At 30.0% G+C, this 22,342-nt stretch overlaps 2 protein-coding genes across 6 annotated transcripts in view; one reads left to right on the forward strand and one right to left on the reverse strand.

Moving 5' to 3' along the window:
* Positions 1 to 824: 824 nt before the first annotated feature.
* LOC118203287 (histone H1E-like) lies at positions 825 to 15,594 on the forward strand. 2 transcript variants are annotated; one of them, XR_004760539.2, is made up of 3 exons: positions 825 to 1,364; positions 1,632 to 1,706; positions 15,368 to 15,594. XR_004760539.2 is itself a non-coding variant. In XM_085824026.1 (2 exons), exon 1 carries the CDS (start codon positions 894 to 896, stop codon positions 1,329 to 1,331), a length of 438 nt encoding a protein of 145 aa, XP_085680152.1. In that variant the 5' UTR covers positions 825 to 893; the 3' UTR covers positions 1,332 to 1,364; positions 15,368 to 15,594. The 2 variants fall into 2 exon arrangements, 1 of the variants encoding a protein (XP_085680152.1); XM_085824026.1 differs by lacking the exon at positions 1,632 to 1,706.
* LOC118203258 (uncharacterized) overlaps positions 13,487 to 22,342 on the reverse strand; it is a 289,744-nt gene continuing 280,888 nt past the window's right edge. For all 4 annotated transcript variants that reach the window (XM_035375537.2, XM_035375530.2, XM_035375544.2 and 1 more), the window contains one exon: positions 13,487 to 18,653. In XM_035375537.2, the coding sequence (XP_035231428.1) occupies positions 17,556 to 18,653 (1,098 nt within the window). In that variant the 3' untranslated portion in view covers positions 13,487 to 17,555. The remainder of the gene's footprint in view (positions 18,654 to 22,342) is intronic.

Below are 22,342 nucleotides of genomic sequence, written 5' to 3' on the forward strand. Positions count from 1 at the left end.
ACTGCAGCGAATGCTGCTTGGAAATGATGCAGACACCTGCATTGATATTATTTCCTCTTTTCTCTATGTTTTGATTCTTCACTTACACATTTTTACGCCTTCGTTCACTTGAACGAAGTGCTTAAATGAATCAGTCTGCATCAAGCTAAGAACATATAGCGAATTTGAGTTTGATAAAGCAGCGCTTCCTTATACTCTGTATCAGGTGAAGAACATGGTAAAACAAAAAGACGAAAGTAAAAGTCAAGTGGCCGCCATCAGTTGACAAATAAGGTGAGTTTGTGGTCGAAGGTCCAAATCAGTGAACTGAAGAATCTAATATGAGTAAAAAATGTTAAGGATGGAGAATGTCAGATGGATATTTGTGCTTTTCTCTGGGAAATGGAGAACATCTAAGAGATTTGATGCAGTTGTTAGGATGAGGGAGAACTGAATTTCTTCTATAGGCAGACATTTATTAACAAACCGCCTTAAAGGAGCTCAGTATTGGATCCAGGAGTTTATACAAAGTTCTTTCAAAATTTCTTCCGAGTGACGGGAACAAGCTAAACGGTCGATAATTTCTCATGTGAGCGCGATCTTTCCAGGGTTTGGGGATAAGAATAATGGTAGCGTGTTTCCACTTCATCGGAAAATAACTCAGAAAAAAGATGCGCGGAGGATGAGTAATTTAAAGGAGGAATTTTTTAAAGGAGGATAAGTAATTTTTGTTTGGCTGGTAGTTATAATAGATAAGTATAGAACAGGGATAGTATAGCCTCATAAATTTCTTAACTTTCGCAGAAGGAATAGAACTCAACTCAGATATATAAACAAACAGTCTATTGTGTGCATTGCAGCTTGTTGCTAGAAAGAACGTAATTATTGTGGTGAATGATCACGTTGTTTAAAAAATGAATTTAAAAATGAAAACTGCTGTTAATAACAACACGACTAGTTCTGTCGCTAAACATCCCAAAGTTTCTGAAATGGTGTTACTTGCAATTGCTATTTTAAATGAACGCAATGGTTCTTCGTTGCAGGCTATTAAAAAATATATATCCACTTCTTTTAACGTCGAAGAGAAGAAGATGTCGGCTTACATTAAAAAGTACTTGTTAATGGCAGTTGCATCAGGAACTCTGATTCAGACGAAAGGTAAAGGAGCTGCCGGTTCATTTCGTCTTGGGGGATGCATGAAATACAAAATGAGCGAACTTCTGGCAGAATTGCCTAATAAAACGAAAGCAGCAGCGTCTCCTTGTGATACTCACCGTGATACAAAATCTGAAAAAGGCTCAAAAAAGATCAAGAAAGCGAAAACAGCATTAAGTTCGACGAGAGCTGTTTAAAAGTGATAATAAACCGTCTGTGATTTATTCTAAGTACGAGCGTTTCTTTTCGGTCACATCCCATAATTTTTATTAACATGACTTTCCTCCTCACGTGTTTACCTCTCACCTTTTTTTTTTTTTTTTTTTTTCTCTTTTCAATATAATGTCTGCATCTTTGAAGATTGTACCAAAGTTTTTTTTTTTTTTAATGTAAATAATGCTCTTTTTCTTTTAATAGCATGAAATGTTTCCATATATGGTTTATATATTGACTCTGATATTTTCTGACTTAATAAACAATTTAATATTTCTTCTCAGTGAAATCAAGATGGTTTAAATGTAAATTTCTGCAGTGAAGTGCTAGCTGGATCTGGATCGATATATTTGATTTCTGTATGCAATTTTTATTTTCTTAGTTTTTTTTTTTTTTTTTTAAATTCTTAGTTTTTTTAAAAAAACTTTTCTGCATGCAATGCTATGAAATGTGATAAAGTTTTAAGTGGTACTTTCATTCAATGTGATGGACTTAATAATCAGTGATAACTTAACTGAAGTGCAATTAACTTGTTCTGTCATAGGTATCCTGGTTGTTTATGTAATTCAAAAAAATTATTGGATTTGTAAGTTTGTATATTTTGTTTTTGTTCAAATACCAGCTAATTTTTTAGTCAAAGACCGTAATATGTTATTCAAGATATATATTATTTTTTATATGTTTTAATTGTACATGGAAAAAGGAAGGTTCAAGTAGTATTTGCAAGTAATGTCTTAAAGTATTCTTCTGTTATCTGGACCGGGTAATGTATGAATGTATGTGTTCATATATAGATATGTATATATATATATATATATATATGTATACACACACATATATTCTCATACGTACATGCATACATGCAAGCATTTCTTTATCCAGTTCTGATAACAGACGAGTACTATTTTTAATTACTAAGAATTAAACAAGAATATCAAAGTTTTGTACATAATTATTATCTGAGCATGTCAAAATTAATGTTCCTATAGTTCTTTCCTCTCCCCCCCCCCCAAGTTCATGAATTTGGCATCTCAGCAGAGCAGAATAATCCAGAATTCTTGATTTAGTTTTTTTTTTTTTTTTTTTTTTTTTGTTAACAGCACAATAGTTATTTTGCTCTTGTTTTTAGAAATGTCAAATTAAAAATAAATAAAAATTGGACAAATAACAAAATCTAACTTTTAGTGCAGTCTTTCTGTTATATACTTATATTTGAGAAACTTTTATAATCTTTATGAAAAAGTAAAAATGCAAGAAGTTTGACTCTCATATGAAAAAAATTGTCTGGGATATTTAAATTCAAGATTTATAATTTTTTATGTCATTTTCTACTTGCTTAGAGGGTTTGATGAAATAAGTTTAAACAAAGAGCATAAAAAAAGTGTGTTATTTAATAGACAGTACAAGGAAGTCAAGATGTCCAAATTAAATTTTTAATGCTATTTTTAAGTATCTTTTCTAATTAATTCTTATTTCTAGATTTTTTTAAAGAATTTTGTTTATTTGAAATTCTCGTCTGAATTTCAAAGATTCTAGTATCATTAATAGGTTTATTTAATGAAAACCATTAATGAATTTATCTGCTATTAAATTTTAAAAGGATTTTAAACATTGATCACATAATGTTTGTCATGCTCTTTTTATGAACATTTCAATTATTATTCCATGTACCAGGAGTTTGGAATTCTGCTACTTTTTTTTATATACTTATGATGGCCTCTTTTATTTATATTAATGCCAAATTCATAAAAGTTTTTAATAAATTTATATATCATTTTTTTTTTTTTTTTTTTTTTTTTTTTTTTGTGCTTTTGAAAATTTATATAAATATTTTCAGCATGTGGCTGATTTCAGCTTATAGTAGCTATCTTAAAATAAAATGATACCTTTTAATATAAATGGTTTCTCTCCCTCATGCTAAATAATACATTATTATTTAGTGTTTAAAGCAGTGTTTCTTAAATTACAATTGCTTTGTTATGGATAGATGTTAGACTGGATTATTATGTAGGTGCCCTAATTTTTTTCACAGCTCAGTATAATTTTAATTATGTTTTTAGGTTGATAATGATGTGGGCTTTTAAAATCAATACTCAGCATTAATGTGTTCTTTATTATTTAAGCATATAAATGCTTGAAGGTTTGAAATGTCAAGTTTAATAAGTGAAGTACATGTTCAGGTATAAAAGTGATATGATTATTGTGATCATGGTGACAATTAAAAATGAAATTATTTTTTACATGCACATAAACAGTGATTTTAATGCATAGAAAAAAATAATTAAAAAACAGTTGTTACTAAATAAATCTGTCCTCTTTTTTCAAAGGATATCATTAATATCACAAAATATCATATTAGTAATTGATATACAGTGAACGTTTTTAAAACAATAACTCTTAGTTCCAAATACATGTTTGCTTTCTGTGAAGGAAGTCATTTTATAATGATGATGTTTGTTTATGTTGTGTGAAATAGTTATCACTTTCTAAGGTGGTCATCACAAGAGAGTTCTTTGTATTTTGTGCATTTATGAATGAAAATTGCTAGGTAGAACAGAAATAAAACTTGAAGCTGTTAAGTTATCAGAAGAGGGTTCCTTGTATTTTTTAGCATTCATGAGTGAAAATATGGAGAAGAAAAATTGGTTCTCTTCTGTTATTGAGGCCATATTCAGAAGTATATGTATGCATCTATGCATACACATACATATATGCATGCCTACATCCATACAAACATTTCTGAATCCGGTCCCGATTATAGAAGAGTACCGACCTCTAATGTGATCATCAAAAGAGGGATTTGTTGTATTTTCAGCATTTATAAGTAAAAATGACCATAGAGGAAAATTGAAAAGGCTGTAATATGATCATTAATACAGGGTTCGTTGAATTTTCTGTATTTATAAGTGAAAATTACAAGAAAGAAAAATTAAAAAGGCTCTAATATTGTAAGAGAGGTACTGTAGTTTCTGCATTTATAAGTGAAAACAACCAGGAATAAGCATTTAAAAAGGCTCTGAATGATCATCTAGAGAGGGTACATTATATTTTCTGTATTTATGAATCAAAATTACCAGGAGAAAAAGTAGAACCACTGGCTTTCAGATAGTCATTAAGAGAGGTGAAATGTTTCATTGTATAACTTCTAAAAAACTTCTTTAACGAGAGGGTTCACTGTATTTTATGCATGTATGTGTAAAAATTACCAGAAAGAAAATTTAGAAACATAAAGTCTCTTGAGTTAATGAAGATAGTGATTGCAATATTGGACGAGAGCAAGGAATAGAATTTAATAACATTAATATGAGTGCAAAATTGGGATTATAATTTTTGAATTGCTGCTAGTGTTTGCCACATAATCTCCTTGTAAATAGCATCAGCAGTGTCTTAATTTCTCTAGTTTTTATGCCATTTTCATAATGTTTTGTCCTATTAGTAATTTGACTGTCATATGAAAAAAATTGTCTGGAATATTTAAATTCAAGATTTATAATTTTTTATGTCATTTTCTACTAAAGTAAAAAGTACTTATGCTTGCTTGTGCATTTGTGTCTGAAAATTTACTTTAAGCTTTTCATGATGGCGCACCTTTGTTTAAGATGCTCGTGCGGGACGGAAGGGAATCAAAGGCAGTCACTGTACAGGACAGAGGTTTTGCATCGCTAAGCCTAATTTTATTAAAAAAAAAAAAATCAGAAAGAAAAGTTTCGCTTCTAGCATCGTAATTTTTGGTATCATTTTAGATTATTACTTGAGCTTTTATATATGTTAAAATTAGCACTTAATAACTTTTTTTTTCTTTATTTTATATGAAAATATACTTAGAAATTTCCTTATCTTATAAAATAATTTTCGGAAGCGCTATTCAAATTAAGTTTTGATTGATAAAAATCCATCAATAAAGTTTAAAATTAATAAAACAACACAATAAAGACTATTTTCAATAAGAAGTAACAAAATTTTAAATGAAGACTGAGTGTGGTAAATCTCGAAGCACGGAGAAGTATCACTTTCTAACTCTTTAGAAAGAGAATCATCACTCTCATCTGCATTAGTAAATGGTTCATTAACCATACGAGGGTATTCTTCCTCTGATAAAAAGTGCCTTCCCGCCATAATAGACTGGAGGTGAAGCTTTCTGAAATAAAAAGAGAAGAAACAGAAATATATCTGAAGGCAATGCAAAACGTAACAAAATTCCACATAGTAACTCTAAAAGACCATATATAGTAGAGGAAAAAAATAGAATCAGAAAAGGAATTGGATATAAATCAGACATGCGAATATTTATATTAGCACGGGGCAATTTAAAGAACCCACCTCTGTTTACGCTTTCCCTCCCCATCCTCACCCTCGTAACAGTTGATGAATAAAATACCAAAGTCAGACAGACTATATCAAACTCAAGGTCAGGAACCTAAAACTGTGTTCATTTCAAAAGTAATGGACATGGGATGTCATCTAGTGGCCTTCAGAAATGCATTCCAGCTCAAAATGCGTATACGCATCACCCGTCCTCTGATTGCAATCTCTAGTGATGCATGGATGGGATGCCCGGCTGTAAGAGACATTCTTAGAGAATGCGTATATGGGACACCAGTCCTGAAAGGGTTAAAAATAATTTATTAAATTATTGTTCTTTATTTTTATGTGTTTTAATGCAAAGTACAAAAATTAAAGTTTGCTAAAATAAAATAATATGAATTTCCTTAATGTAAGTGTTTTTTAGAAAAAATATAATATAGAAAGTATTTTGTAGAAAATACAGTTTATGGTTTATTTTAGGATTCATCCATCTAATGCTTTCCTGGGTTCAGGAGTTGTTCAGTTTGATGAGTGTAAAGAAACACTGTTTTAAACCTTTCAGCAGTGTATGAAATTTTTAGCTGTATTACAATATAATGTATAGAAGTTAAGTTACTTTTCCATCATATGAAAAATTCATAACTAAAATGTTTATTTATAAACTAAAATGTTTTGTTATAAAAATTTTTAAATTAAACAGTTGCTATTTATATAGCTTTAGATTTTTGAATATGTAATTATTGTGAAAATATAAGATTTGAAAATTTTGCAGTGTAATTTTTTTAACATTAAGTTATTGCATTCATTTTGGAGTACCTGAATATTTCCTATGTTTTTTCTACTTCTGTTTAACAATCTTTTGCAGAGTGGTAAGTGTTGATTCTGTTATGTATATTTTGCTGATGTGCATCTATGTGCTTTAAATATAAAAACTGAGTTCTGTTTTAGGCTTTTGAATGTGATAAAAAATGTATTGTGTATAAATTTCTACTTCACCTTTATTGCCCTTTCAGATTGTATGTACTTTCATGTGATATATTGAAGTTGCAATTTAATTGCAGAAAAATAATGTTCACTATTGTATTTTGATTATTGTTTAACTTGGCTATAGTAATAGCTAGCTCAACACTTTTAAATGTATAATATATACTCACACATGCATTATTTTACCTTTGTATATTTTTAATATGGATATGAAAGGGATAACATTTATTTTATATATGCATTTATCACACATTCTAGCTCAGATTGAATCTCCTTATGTATCCTCTTGTAGTACAACCCACCAAGTGACCAAGGGTCCAAGTGTCCTAAAACTATAAAGTTACTGGTCCAAAAACTAAAGTCCTAAAACTATAAAGTTATTTGGTTACAGAAGTGACCAAGGGACCTAAAACTATAAAGTTACTGAAAAGGCTATGAGTAAATGATATTTTCTTGGCTGTATATTCCAAAATGACTTTTTGATTGTGTACATTGATAATGTTTTCTTCTGGTATATATATATATATGTACCATAGCTGTCAACTTTCTGGGTTTTTCAGTACATCTACGAATCTCATGGTAGATCGATAAATTTCCAGGTTTTCAATTTTGAATCTGTACAAAGGAGAAAAATTAAATGTATTGAATTATTGAAAATTAAAATATGCAAATTCCATTCTTCCTTTCCAGTGCTTTTTTAGCAGACTTTTTCTTAATAAAATTTTATTTGGCATAAATTATTGTAGACTTAAGTAGAATGTTTGTATGAAGATTCAACCCAGTATTTAGTTAGTTAATATTTGCATTTAATTTTGTTTTACATTAGTAAATTATGTAGAGTGATATCTCAGTGTACATCACTAATTTGTTCCATATTATTTAACATATATACCTAATTGTACATATACCAAATGAACTTTTCCTGTAAGACATAAAGGAAAAATAATTAATCCATTTTTATAAAAAAAAATGTTTGCTATTATTATAACACTGTTTAACCCTCTGACCTGCCAGGGTGTCTGCTAAGAAAGCACAAATTTCCCAAAACCACTATGAAAAAAAATTATTTTCTTGATTTTAATGTAAAAACTCTCCATGTATTTTGTACTTTTAATGTATTGCCTTAATTTTTTTGACATATTTTAATATGCAAATATATATAACGTTCTTACAGATATCGCAATAAATATTCTAAGCCATATATATATATGCGGTCTTGTCGGTTAGAGTTTTAATACTAAAATACAAATGCAATGGGTGAAATATACATTTTACGTGAATGAAGCACCCATATGCTACTCTACATAAATGTTTTTCTGCTATCCAAATCAAAAGCAATTCTTTAGCATGCTCCAAAATCTCCAATCTTTGTTTGGTAATCAATTACACCTCCTTTGCGGCATAAGCCGATTTAATAGCATCTTTCTTTTTTACAGTCGTAGACACCATTATACTGGACATGTGGTCTGCAGTGGCCAAATTCTGGGTATGTCTTCATACTTTTTAGGTAATCAATTATGCTTCCTTTGCGGCATAAGCCGATTTAATAGCCTCTTTCATTTTGTTAGTCGTAGACACCATTATACTTGATATGTGGTATGCAATGGCCAAGATTTGGGTATGTCTTCATACTTTTTAACAATCTTTTTTCACCTCATAATGATTCTAACAATTTTCTTTGTGGCTTGTCTCCTCTCGTTAACTTGTTGTTAATGGATCTACAAAACTCTTATCTGAAAAACATGAAATCATGAGAAAATTCAGAGTTACAATGCTGGTTATTTACTGAATAGGTGCAAGAGGTGTATTTATGTTAATGACAGTCATAGCATTGCCTCGAAAGAGGTTAAACAAAAGTTGTATGCCCAGTAATAATTTATAAAATTTCAATAGTACAGTCAAAAGTCGTTAATTTGGACACTCATAATCCGGAATGATCTATAATCCGGACCTCAAAGCTAAAAACTTGATGCGCATGCGCCGTATCGACACATGCGCATAAGCGTTTACGGCTGCGCGTAAGACCTTTTACGACTGCGCATATGCATGTGCGCAAGTGCAGAATACGTTTTCGCGTGCACGTTTTATGTATAACTGCCGGTATAAGCTAAAATTATCTATTTCAGTTAATGTTGATGATTGCGTTGTTCCTTAATCTTCGAATTGGATCCGGCTTATTATTTTTTGCAGACTGTAAGAGCAATACTATAAAAGTAAACTTGAACTTTCGATTATGTCAAATAGAATTTCCGATTCTGGAGCTCCCAAAGGATCGTACAAAACGAAAGTATGTTTCGATGTCCATCAAACAAAAAGTGGAATTGCTGCAAAAAATGGATAAAGACATGAAGAATGTGACAGAGAGGTTAGTGAAAATGAAAAAAATTCAGTTGACAAGTTAGTCGGTATTCTCGGCACAGCAATTAACGGGACTTGAACAGTGAACTTTGTAACTGAACAAGAAATTATGTCTGTTTATAGAATTAAAGAGAAATTATTATCACATAAAACGAAGCAACTTAAACAACTTACATTGAAAGAAATGTTTAGTAAAGTAAACAAATAAATATTAAGCTTTTTTTTTTTTTTGTATATTTTGATACCCTTTAGATCATAATTGCTCTTTATTTCATAAATTACGGTTTCATGTTTTTAATTTTAGAATTTCTGCATGCCATCTTACGAGATTTAAGCTGATGATCTATAATCCGGAATCGCTGAAGTCCCGACGAGTCCAGATTAACGACTTTTGACTGTATATCAAACAAAATTTTTGTTTGTGCCTGGGTGCAGCATGCAGGGGCTGCCAAATTGATTATATGAAATTTTTGAATGAAATGTTTTCCCATTCTTGGCAAACAGGAGGTAGTGCTGAAACCCCTAGCTACAACTCTGATTTTAATGTGCATGTATATTGAACATCAATGTATTACTAAGTTTATTCAGACAATAATATATACATTAGTTATTTATTTCATTTTCATCCTGTCTCAAGATACTTTGATAAAGAAAAGCTTTTCATCCCTTCTCAGGGTTTTCTCATAGTAAAAGTGTAAGGAAATTACAAAATGAAATTAAATTATCCAAAGAATATAAATTTTAGAATATCTAATTAGACATTAATATATTTTACATTAGAGTCTTATTTTAAATAGTCAAGTAACCTGAATTATGCGTTAAAAAGAGAATTCAAGTGATTTCGGAATTAATTTGAAACCGTTTTGCAACATAGCACATAAAACCCAATTTTTCATATTTCAAGATTAGCAGCTAATGATATACCATATTTCCTCACTTGTTTTCTCTCTCTCTCTCTCTCTCTCTCTTTTTTTTTTTACTATTATCATTCGAAAATAGAGAGGGAAAAATTTTGTCAATCATTTAATTTATAAAGGGCATGTCTATAGATGAACATAACAAATGAAAAATAGTCATGGATAAACTACTAGTAACTATAACAATATTATATCTTTAAAAGAAACATGTATTCCAGTAAGAATGCATAATAATATTAACATTACAATATATAATAAGATATCTTCATTTCTGTTGCCTTGTAACTTGAATCTCACCCTTCCTTATTGCTGTCTTAAATAATTACAGAAGGTGAATGGGCAACTGACTTGGGGGGGGGGGGAATTGTAGACCAAATGTTGGTTCATGTTTGTTTCACTGTGATAGGTTGGCTGTTATATTAGGCTGGCATAAATTTCAACAGTTAGAAGGGAGAGTTTTGTTGTAACTTCCACAGATAGTTTGTGAGGTCTTTGCTAGAAGAAAACAACCACTATGTGGATGAATCCATTTTAAAATTTAGGGGAGCTCATTCTCTGAACATGATGAGGAAGGGGGAAATTGACCCAAAAAACTTCTAGAACGTTGCTAAAAAAAGATGGGAAATATAGTATTACTCGAATCATCCAGACACATTTCAAGATTCATGTCTCTCTATTTGAAAGTATCGTGACAGATATATTTGAATGTATATATTTGACTTGGCTGCTTGGGGGGTTAAATATTAATAGCTATATTAGCAATTATATTAAATTTAATTAAAATATATATAATGTATGTTTAGTGATTTCCATTTTAAATTACTGTATTTTATAGCAATGTCTCTGTAAATTGAAAACTGTGGAGTTTTACTCTGAATGTACAGGATTTTTAAATTCTGAATTATACAAACTGTTTAATGAGATGAGTTCCTAGCTGTTGTATATTTAGATAACTAGATTGTATATATAATTTAAAAAAGTAATAGCAAATACAGTATGCAATATGTTTCTAATTTTTTTAAACTCATTTGCTGTGTAGTTTTAGTCTTTCTTTTGGAATTTTAATATGTCATAAAAACACTGAATTAATGACATTGCATTTCGACTAATTTTTTGAAATTTTCTTATGTAAGTGAATATTTTAGAAAATTATCTCTAAGACATGAATATATTTAATAATTCTGAGTTTTTTGCTAATGAATATAAATTCTGTAAAATGTGTGAACCACAAGTAGTCGTGTTCAAGAATTTTGTATTTCAAAATATTACAATTTATTTTTTTAAATGTAATATAGGTTGTTTTTTTTAAATATTTGCTGAGACTTTTGTAATAAAACATTTCTGTTATTCAAGAAACCGTTATATGTGTATTTTTAATAATTTCATTTACTATAATGTCATGTTATTTGTAATTCTTATTCAATCTGAGCATTAAACAATTAGAATTATTTTTTATATTAATGCTATGAAAATTAATGGCTCCATTAGCTTTACTGCATATTCCTTGTTTATCGAGCATAGAAGTTGTTCCTTTTTCCCAATATGAAATTGTAAAAGTTTATAAAAGGAAAGAAAAGGTTAAAAATATGAAGTTATATTAATGCAGTTAATGAAAATTATAGCAAAAGATGTCAGTTATCATGCTGTATAATTTTATATTAAAATTATAAATTTTATACTAAAATTATACTTTGATTCAGAATAGTTTAGCTGTTTTATGTTCAATAATACTTCTGTATTTTCAACTGTAATATTTCTTCAGTTATTGACAGAAAAAAAGGATTGTTTTCTTAATAATTAATTTTTGTGTTGTGTCCTGAAACATTACACATTAATTTTTTTTCACTTAATGTAATAAGTAAAGGAAGTATGTACATCAAAAAAAGAAATAATTTTTTGTCATCATTGATATTTATTTCATGATTAATGTTCCTGATTCATTTTTAAAATTTTATATAATATAACTTTTTTCTTATTTATGAGAATTTCTAAATAATATTTAAAATTTTAAAATATTTTTTTTTATTTTGTTTACCTTATTATGCAAGTATAGTGCATGAAAAAAAATCTGAAAATAAATTCTGATTTCTAATTCTATTCAATTTTATTAATTTTATAATTTTAATTGTATTGAGTGAATGAATACTGTTCATATCTTGGTTCAGAAGTTATCCTTTTGTCAAATTTGACCATCTTTGCTAATAAAGTTAATTATGTTAGTGACTTATATATAAAAATGACAATTGTAAACAGTTTATTGGTCATCAGTTACGTTAATTAGAATATTTGAATAATTAAAAGAAATTGGGGACTCTTCTGTTATTGGGACCAGATTTAGAAATGTGTGTATGTATGTATGCATACACTCACATATATATATGCACATACATACATACATATATTTCTGAATCCAGTCCCAGTAACAGAAGAGTACCAACAATTATTGATTGCAAGAAATTTAAATGATTTATTTTTATCTTGCTATGAATAACACCTTTACACATGGCATATGGTACTATGCTGGCAATTTGCAGTTATTATGCTATGTATTATTATTTACACAGTGGAGTTACCCTGAAAGAGCTGATCTCTAATGATTAACAGATGTGCTAATAATTGTTAATAACTTGCATATTTTCTCTTTAAGAGATGATACATGGGAATCCCATAATCAAAATTTATTAGCTTAACAGGATTGTTATTTAAAATTTAAAAAGAAAAGTTCTTTTCAGTTTTTGTAGAAAACTTTTCTTGTCTAGAATTCTTTTCAAACTGTTAGTATGTAATTTTTTTGTAGAAATTAATTTCTTTTAAAATTTCAAAAATTAGTTCCTGCAAAGTAAAACAAACTGTGCCTAAGATTATATATATATTTACGAATAAAACAATTTTTTTGGAAAGAGTTACTGATTCGTACCCCCTCCATTGTTTTAGAATATATATATTTAAAATAAATATTATGCACATATGTAACAATTATGATAATATATGAAATTATAGTATATGTCTAGACATATGTGGATTGACTAAACCAGTTGTACATTACTTGGTGATTTCTAGCTAAGGTAACTGCTGCTATTTCTTCATAAGAAGCCTAAACAAATTTTGCCATGTTAAATAAATACTTATATATAAGTTGTTGAGAATTTTTACATTAAACTAGCACATGAATTTCAGTGTGATAAAAAATATAAATGTGTGCAGTATAATTAATATTCTGTTTCAGATGTGATATCTGACTCTTTTTTTCTTTCTGTGTGCTTAATTTAAAAAAAAAAAAAAAAAAAAGCACACATAGAGTTACAATATTGATAGTAATCTATTTAAAGAAAGATGAAACAAATTGTTTTAATTGACAATAGCATAAACTATTAACAATAAACAAACTATATATTATTTGTTGATATCAACATAAAGAAACATTAAAAACTGTAGCATGTACTAAAATTATTGTAACTTTAACCTGCATTTGTTGTCAAGTTTTGAGCTTATTAGAACGTAAGATTCACTTATCCAATATAATTGAAATCTGTGTTTATTTTTTGAAAATGGAATATTTTGTCAGTTCTCTGTGATTTTTTTTTTTTTTTTTTTTTTTTTTTAATATTAAGATGTGCAAACTTTTTTGTTAATTACTGTATTTAGTTGAAGAGAACATCTGCAATGTAGTTGTATTCATATATGTTGTGAATTTTATTTTTGATGCAGTTATTACTTTTTTATTTCAGTTAATTTCATATAAATGTGTTTTTATTGTTCCACAGTTCTTTGTAATTAATAAATATCTTTAATTGTGAAATTTTGATCACCATCATTCTTTGATATTTAACGGACATTTAAAATATGATGCAAGAAAATACATAAAAAAATTGGTTACTGTATTTTTATATTAATTATGGTGTGTTTTCTAAGAACAGGCATCATTAAGAGACAATTAAATATGTTTAGCATTAAAAAATTTAATATATATTTAAAATTTGCAGAAATAATGCCATTTTAAAATTATTGATCTTAAAACCAGAAAAATACTCTCATTTAACATTTAGTAAAATGTTAAACATAAAACATAAATAGGTTTGATTCTTGGGCATATGGATATGCTGGCCATATACAAGTGTTTTTATGACCCCTTCCTCGAGGCTCATTAAAGTCACACAAATAATCCTTGAGTACTTTGCAAAGTACTCCAATAAAATTGTATATATAGAGAAAATAATTTAAGAAATAACAGCAAAATTTTATATTGTACAGTCAAAAGTCGTTAATCTGGACTCGTCGGGACTTCGGCGATTCCGGATTATAGATCATCAGTTTAAATCAGGTAAGATGGCATGCAGAAATTATAAAATTAAAAATATGAAACCGCAATTAATGAAATAAAGAACAATTATGATCTAAAGGGTATCAAAATTTACAAAAAAAAAAAAAGCTTAATATTTATTTGTTTACTTTATTTAACATTTCTTTCAATGCAAGTTGTTTAAGTTGCTTCATTTTATGTGATAATACTTTCTCTTTAATTCTATAAACAGACATAATTTCTTGTTCAGTTACAAAGTTCCACTGTTCAAGTCCTACAATTGCTGTGTCTATAATACCGACTAATTTGTCAATCGAAATTTTTTCGTTTTCAATAACCTCTGTGTCACTTTCTTCACTATCAGAAGCGAATTATAATGATGAGGAATTTGATTTAAATCATATCAGAGTACATTGAGATAAAATACTACATTTAGTAAGGAATTATAAGCCAAATAAAATAAAAACATCTGCCCTGAAGATAAGGATAGTGCCGACAGATCAACTTCCAATTCATTGCAGCTCCAGCATCGGAAATTCTATTTGACATAATCAAAAGTTCAAGCTTACTTTTATAAAATTGCTCTAACAGTCTGCAAAAAATAATAAGCCGGATGCAATTCGAAGATTAAGGAACAACGCAATCTGCAATATTAACTGAAATAGATAATTTTAGCTTATACCATCCATTATACATTAAATGTGCATGCGTAAACGTGTTATGTGCATGTGCTTTCATCTTCATGGGCAATCTTCTTAGTTATTTATGGATGTTACTCTCGCACTTATTAAAAGAAATGCAAATGTGCATTTCTGTATTATTGTGGAGGGGTTGTGTTAAACAGAAAATTGCTGATTATTTTGAACTTGAAAATGAACTTAACTCTGAACATACAAGGGTATCTCAAATAAAATATTTAGTAGTTCAAAATTTCAACTAACTCATTTTGTAATGCTCACTTATTAATTATTAAATGCTTTTTACACAGATGATACTTTTGCTTTTTAGTAAATTTCATATTTTAAAATTGGAATAAGAGTTTTTCAAGTTACTTTACATTCCCAAATGCTATATTTTGAACTTTTAGGTTTTACTGTTTTAAAAATTGTAAATATTAATAATACTCTCTATAACTGATTGGAAAGTTTCATTACAGAAAATCACCCTAGGGCTCTCTATTCATGGCAGGATGCTTTCATGGAAGATATTCTAAGGAAATCTTAACACAAATTTACATGAGAAAAAGCATGGAAACTTATTTTTTTACAAGAAAATTGTATTTATGTAAGTGTTGGTTGATATGTCGCAAGTAATGTTGTTATTCAAAACTTGTAACAAACAGTAAGGACATGAAGAAAAATTAAAACAGACATTGTTTTTTAAGATTCTAAGTTTTGTAATTTAATCAATAACATACACAACTCATAACAATTCATATATATGATTAGACAAAAAACTGTACAAATTTTTATATTTCTTGTACTCTGTAAAATATTTTGCAAGTAGATTTTGACAGATTGTCACTGCTGTTATATAATATTATATTTGATCCTTTTGCAGCTCTTTACAGCACTTTTATGAAACTGCTGTTGGGATGTGCTCATACAAAAATTTATATATGTCTTAAGAGCTCATACCATAAGATTATTTTTCTTTTGAAGAGGTATTGTCAATATTCCTATACTCTCATACAATAAGCTCATTCATTTTTTTTTTTTTTTTTACATGTTTTAAAACTCTACTGCAGCTGACACTTTTACAATATTTTACTCTCAAGTTTAATAATTCTCTTTTTTTTTTATAATTTCATTCACCTTTTTAATATTTTGTTTCTAAAAAAAAGCTTAAACAGGAAGATCAAATACAATTGGACCAGCCAATTTTAGATAAAGCACAAAGATTACGTACTATATTGGCACAAATAATTTAACATAAATAAGTACAAGTTATACACTAAATGTGCGCTAGAAACGATTATGGAAAACCATAAGGAACCATACAGACCAAATAAGTAGAACAGGTGTTTCATTCTGAAAATGTTTTGGTATATAACATTATAAGCTCTAGCTATAAGGCTTTCTACAATACACTATACAGGAAAGAGGTTAAAAATTCAACAAGTATTACAACCAAACATAAACATTATTGTTACTGCATTCTTCAGAACTCAAATAATTTTTCGATTTGTGTTCAACACAATCGGAAACAACATTACGTGAAAATATAATTTGTGTTCATTTTGTAATATTTTGCAGTGACTACATATCCTTTAGTCTTAATTATGCAGGAATAACCAATCAAATATACAATTTAATCAGTATGCTCAAATTTATACATTTATCAAATTAAAAAGAATTAATTGCATCAAAATCAATCTTGTTTATTCTGGAGATAAACACATTTCTATATACCTTTTTTTCTGTTTTAATAATAAAAATAATTGTTGTGATTCGTAAGTTCTAAATATAATGATGCAACATATATGTTGCTATGCAAATTAACTTTTATAATATTTAAATTAATTTAAAATTATTGATGTAAAATATAACAAAGATTCCTGTGATCCTTGTGAATAAAACAACATTCTGGTTATGATTTCAATTTGAAATATGTGCAAGAGAAAAATATTATATAGAACCAATTCTTGAATTTGGAAATCATATATTTGCTAAAGTCTTAAAAGTGGCAAGTTAGGAAGAAACAAATTAATATTTTAAATAGTTCAGTCTTAAAAATTCATATGAAACACAAGCTACACATCTAAAAAATATATGTATCTTTGGTAAAAACTTAAATTTTGACATGTTGATTATAGATGCGAAAGAGATATAAAAAAAAGATGTGTTCATTCAAAATTATTCAATTTTGGAAAACCTGAACATTAAACGAGACATATAAGAATTGATATGAAACATAAATAATCTGATATGCATTATAATAAACAAAAACTGGTGAACAGTTGAAAAATAAGTGTTTAAGAACACGTACGCAGTTAGGAAGCCTTACTTAAAGAAGTGAACAATGTGCCTAGGAAGGCCACCAGCAGATTACAGATAGCATTTTCACAGAAATATAATATCCATATGCAAAAATACTGTTGGGAGTATTTTTCAAAAACTGTTCTATGTGACTCTCAAAGAAGACCAACATCCTAAACGCAGAGACCAAGAATGAAAAGTATTTTTCTGAGAATACGACTTTACTTAATTGCTAAAAAGACTATCGGCAGTAAATATTTTTCTTTCCATAAAATGTATCAAAGCACATTATAAAGTTTTCATGTCTTCTGAAGACAGCACCCAGTTGAGCACAAGCATATTTTTTAATTATCTTCTGATTTGTTATCACCCCCGGGAAGCTTTGCTGCTTTTGGGCGGTGGTGGTGGGGCTTGTTTTTTGGCATTGGCTACGTAAGTTTTATTTTCCATTCTGGACATTTCAGGTCTTGATTGTGATGTGGATCGTATGAAATGGTGCCTGTCAGTGTGGTTAGGTAAGGGTGGAGGCGATGATGGAGATCGCTGTAATGGATGACTGGCTGCTGGTAAATAGTTTGGATCTCTAAATCCCAGAATCTGATGTGAAGTTGAACTGTTATTATCTAGTGACAGCTGCTGAGCTACTTTCCATTTCCTCACCATTACCTTTTGTAAGTTTTTTAGAAATGTTTCTGGTGGGTATTCTTCTTGGTCATAAGGGGCTGCTGAGGCAGATGCAGATCTCCGCTGAGGTGCAGTGAAGGCTGAAGAGAGTTTTGTATTTTCACTCCTCTTTGGAGGGGAAGGTTTAAATTGTGATCGAGATTTTCTGTCAATTGCAGTTGGTTTAGATGCATCAGAGGGTGAGATGACAGAGTGTACTTGTAACTGGTTGGAAGCTGCACAAGGTGCACTTGTCCTTCTGCTTCGGGATACCGCACTAGGTTTAGCATTCTCTGCATGGGAAGTTCTGTCCACTTGCGAACAAGGAGATATTGTTGGTGCCCATTCATTCTCATCACAGCATTTCCAGTTCAAATGTAAGTTCTGCTTTGAAGGCTTTGGTTTTATCACAACAAGTCCATTCTGGTGCTCGACCAGTCGAGGTGGCGTGGCACGAGCATCACTTTCTGACTGTCTGCGTCGGATGCCCTTTCGAGGTTTTGGAGGCACGGCAGGTGATGTCTTCTTGCCCTTACTTTCAGGACTAAGGACATCATCATTTTGCAGACAAGGTGGAGGAGGAATGTTTGACTCATTCAACCAACTTAGATCTTCATTGGTATCAGGAGTTATGAGAGGAGGAGGTGACAAATTTTCCAAGTTCAAAGTATTTGTTGTCCTAAATGCTTCAGGAGGAGGAGGAGGTAGGGTATCAAAATTCATACACTCTGATGAGTTGACCTCGGGAGGAGGAGGAGGGAGTGGCAAATCATCCCGAAGTAGACTAGATGGTGGTGTTTCCTGAAAGTAATAAAAAGGAACCATAATTTAATAAAAATTTCTCATAATTTATCAAGTAAAGTTAGCTTATAAGCAGTTTGATTGGATAAAGTTAATTGTTAATCACTTAAATTAGTATAAATCACTTAAATTAGTAAATTAGTATATGTCAGTATAAATGTTAAGAGTTTCCATTTGCTTGTAATTAAATTATACACTGCTCGACATTGAAAACGCAACACCAAGAAGGAGTGGTCAGAAAGTGATGAAATTTGGAAAAAAGACAGAGACAGCAAGCAGCAATAAGTGATCTTTGTTTCAAAATGATAGTCAGAATACAGAGAACAGCGTTGGCTCAGTAGGATGTAGGACCACCGCAGACAGCTATGCACAAAGAAACACGTCTAGGCCTAGAGTCAATAAGAGTGTGGATGGTGTCCTGAGAGATGACTCTTCATTCCCTTTCGACCATTTGCCACAGTTCGTCTTCTGAACGAGGCAGGGGGAGAGTCTGCAAACGGCATCCAATCACATCCCACACATGTTTGATTGGTGACAGGTCAGGAGAGTACGGTGGCCAGGGAAGCATCTGTATACCTTGCAGAGCATGTTGGCATATGCGAGCACTGTGCGGTCGGGTGTTATCCTGCTGAAAAATTGCATTATGCAGCCCTGGAGGTAGGGGATTGCCACCCGCCGCAGTACATTATCCAAGTATCGTTGGGCCGTCATAGTGCCCTGAATACAAACTAGAGGTGACCTGGAATTGTAGACAATAGCGCCCCAAAGCATTATATAAAGTTGTCACATGGTGTGGCGTTCCACAGCTACTGCCGGATTAGATCTGTCTCCACATCGACGCCACACACATATGCGGCGACTGTCACTGGATAAACAGAAGCGTGATTCATCTGATAACACGATGTTTCGCCATTCTGTCATCCACATTGCTCCATTCTAAACGTTGGCGTCTATGCTGTGGGGTCAATGGCAGTCTTCTTAACGGACGCCATGAATGTAGGCCATGTTCAACCAATGGACGAGAAATGGTTCTGGTCGACACGGGAATATCCAGGATATCTTGCACATGCTGCAGAATCACGGTACAAGTGACTTGCGGAACCGCCACAGCTTGTCGGCCGATGCGTCAATCCAAGCGTGCTAACGTCACTGTGACTGCACCTGCACCCCTCCTTCTTCCCACATTTCCTTGTTCCAACCATGTTTGCCATAGCAGATGCACCGTGCTCGCATCCATGTGAGTATCAGCTGCAATTTGATGTAAGGACCAACCCGCCCTTCTCAGTTCGATCACCATACGCCTCGTAAAAACGTCTATTTGCTGGAAGTGCCTTTGTTGACGGCGGCTTGGCATTCTTTCCTATTACACGTATCCTCCGAGACAAAAAACAGCTTTCTTCAATAATTCATCTGGCAGAAATAACGAAACGAATACTGCCCATTCTGCACGTTACTTCCTTTATATCTTACTTCACATGCGTTGGAGAGCTGTGCATTTCAGATCATTTGCATAACTCACTGACGTGTGTCTACTCTAAATTTTGCATAAATTTCTGACCATTCCTTCTTGGTGTTGCATTTTCAATGTCAAGCAGTATATGATGAGCCTCATATGACAAACCTTTTACAATTATTTTCTAAATATTTACTTTTTTTTTTTTTTTTTTAACTTTCACATTCTATTTTGTTAAAATTAACAGTGCTATCTGGAAATGAAATACCATTATGAAAACACTTATGTTATTTACTAAATGCATGAATACTAAGTAAGTAATTTGAAAAAAAAAGGGGGGGAACCATTTTTAGGAGAAAGGGATACCTGATTTTTATGCTTTAATTATACGCTTCATGCTTTCGTAAATCAGACCGTCAAGAGCCAAAAATTAAAGAATGACATAGCTAAAGTGATCACAGTACTTCTTCCTTTGAAAGATTCTTACAACTAAACTTGCATGTGAAAACACAAGTTTCACAAAGTGAAAAAAGTGCTTATCTGATTATATATATATACATTTTCCAAGATGGCTAAAACAATTTCAAGAAAAGAAATAAAAGAGAATCTTATCATAGTACTGAGCTGAAAATGAGAATGAAAGATAACTGATTAATGTATTATGTAATGAATGAATGCACAAGACTACAAGTATAACCCAATATTTAACCATAGCATGGCTTAAAAAAAAAAAAAAAAAAAAAAAAAAAAAAAAAAAAAAAAAGGAAGGGAACATTTTCCTATGAAAATATAGAATTCCATTTAAAAAATCCAATGCTAAACTTTTTTAGAATTATGGCCCAGTTCTTTATAAAATAGGTCAGAGATCTATAGGATTCAGTAAGATTTTAGATATACATTCTATACCATTATATATAGAGATTCTACAGAGGCATGTTATAGATATTACAGAGATCTGTGCTACAATTCGGTAAAATCTGTATAGTTTCTAATGTACAGAATTTTACATAATGTGTATAAAATCAACTAATAGATTTCAACAGCAAATATCAGATTCACTTTATAAAAAATTGGGCTATAATTCTAAAGAACTCTAAATAAGTTTCTTTATTTTAATTTTCTATAAAAGATCTTATAGAAGCTGTTAAGCACTTACCATCATTATAAAATCAACAAAATTCTTATGGAATCAAAAGAAATTAATTAAATTTTCATTTTTGAATAGAATTTTTACCTAAATTTTGATGTGATTTTCTTCCTAATAAAAATTTCCAGTATAATTTTGTTTTAAAAATATTGAAATAAAAATAAATATATTTTAAATGACAGTTCATATTATCATGGATACATATACAATAAAGCAGCAAGTTTCAAGAATGATAATTTTATAATTAACAATATTAAATTTATATTTTAATCTTTTAATTAAATTTATGATTTTAATTGATTTTACACTTTTACAATATTTAATTTTTCCATTTAATGAGCAATACTGTAAAAAAAAATTTCAGAAAATCTTACTTTAAGTTAGAAACTAACGTTAAGCTAGAGGAAAGAAGGCAAAATTTTCTATTCCAGAATCATTCTACACTTATGAATAGTGATAATATTTGCTCTTTTATATCCCCATCAGAAATTAAAAATTTGCTTTGAATAGAGTTTGACAACTTTGGAGACTTTTACAGGTTATCATTCTGTAAAGGCTTTATAAATTTCTATATGATTTGGCAAGGCAACATTTCAGTAGAACTCTACTCTGTGAAAGTTTTATAAAATTAGTACTATAAAATTTTATAAACATTTTATACAGTTCTGCAGGAGTTTCTATAGAATTCTATCAGCATTTATATAAAAAAAAATTAAGGGTTTAATGACAATTTCATTCTTAGCTCTATTTTCGGCTTTATTTGCTATAGAAGATGGCTGGCCTAGATTATAGATAATTTGGTCGTAATTCTAAAGGCAGAGAAGTTTAACACTGGATTTTTTCTTAGAATTCCATAAGACATTTTCATAAGGGATGTGATAAACTTATGAAAAATATTTTTGAAGTTGATGCTATAGAAATGCTTATAGAACTTATATAGGTAATTTTCTGTAGAAATGTTTATCTATAAATTTCTATAGAAATTTTATAAAACCTTTACAAAACAGGGTTATACAAAAATATTACTATTAAAAATCAATAAAGCCTTGAATAAAGAATGTTCCTTTTTAGAAAATCTGCAATGTTTTA

This window comes from Stegodyphus dumicola, chromosome 9 (assembly GCF_044657685.1).
Source record: "Stegodyphus dumicola isolate Sdum_Otavi_A_Nest chromosome 9, ASM4465768v1".
In the NCBI taxonomy this organism is placed as follows: Eukaryota; Metazoa; Arthropoda; class Arachnida; order Araneae; family Eresidae; genus Stegodyphus; species Stegodyphus dumicola.

Excerpts from the sequence above, each read along its gene's own strand:
- LOC118203287 (XM_085824026.1), top strand. The coding sequence starts at position 894 with ATGAATTTAAAAATGAAAACTGCTGTTAATAACAACACGACTAGTTCT.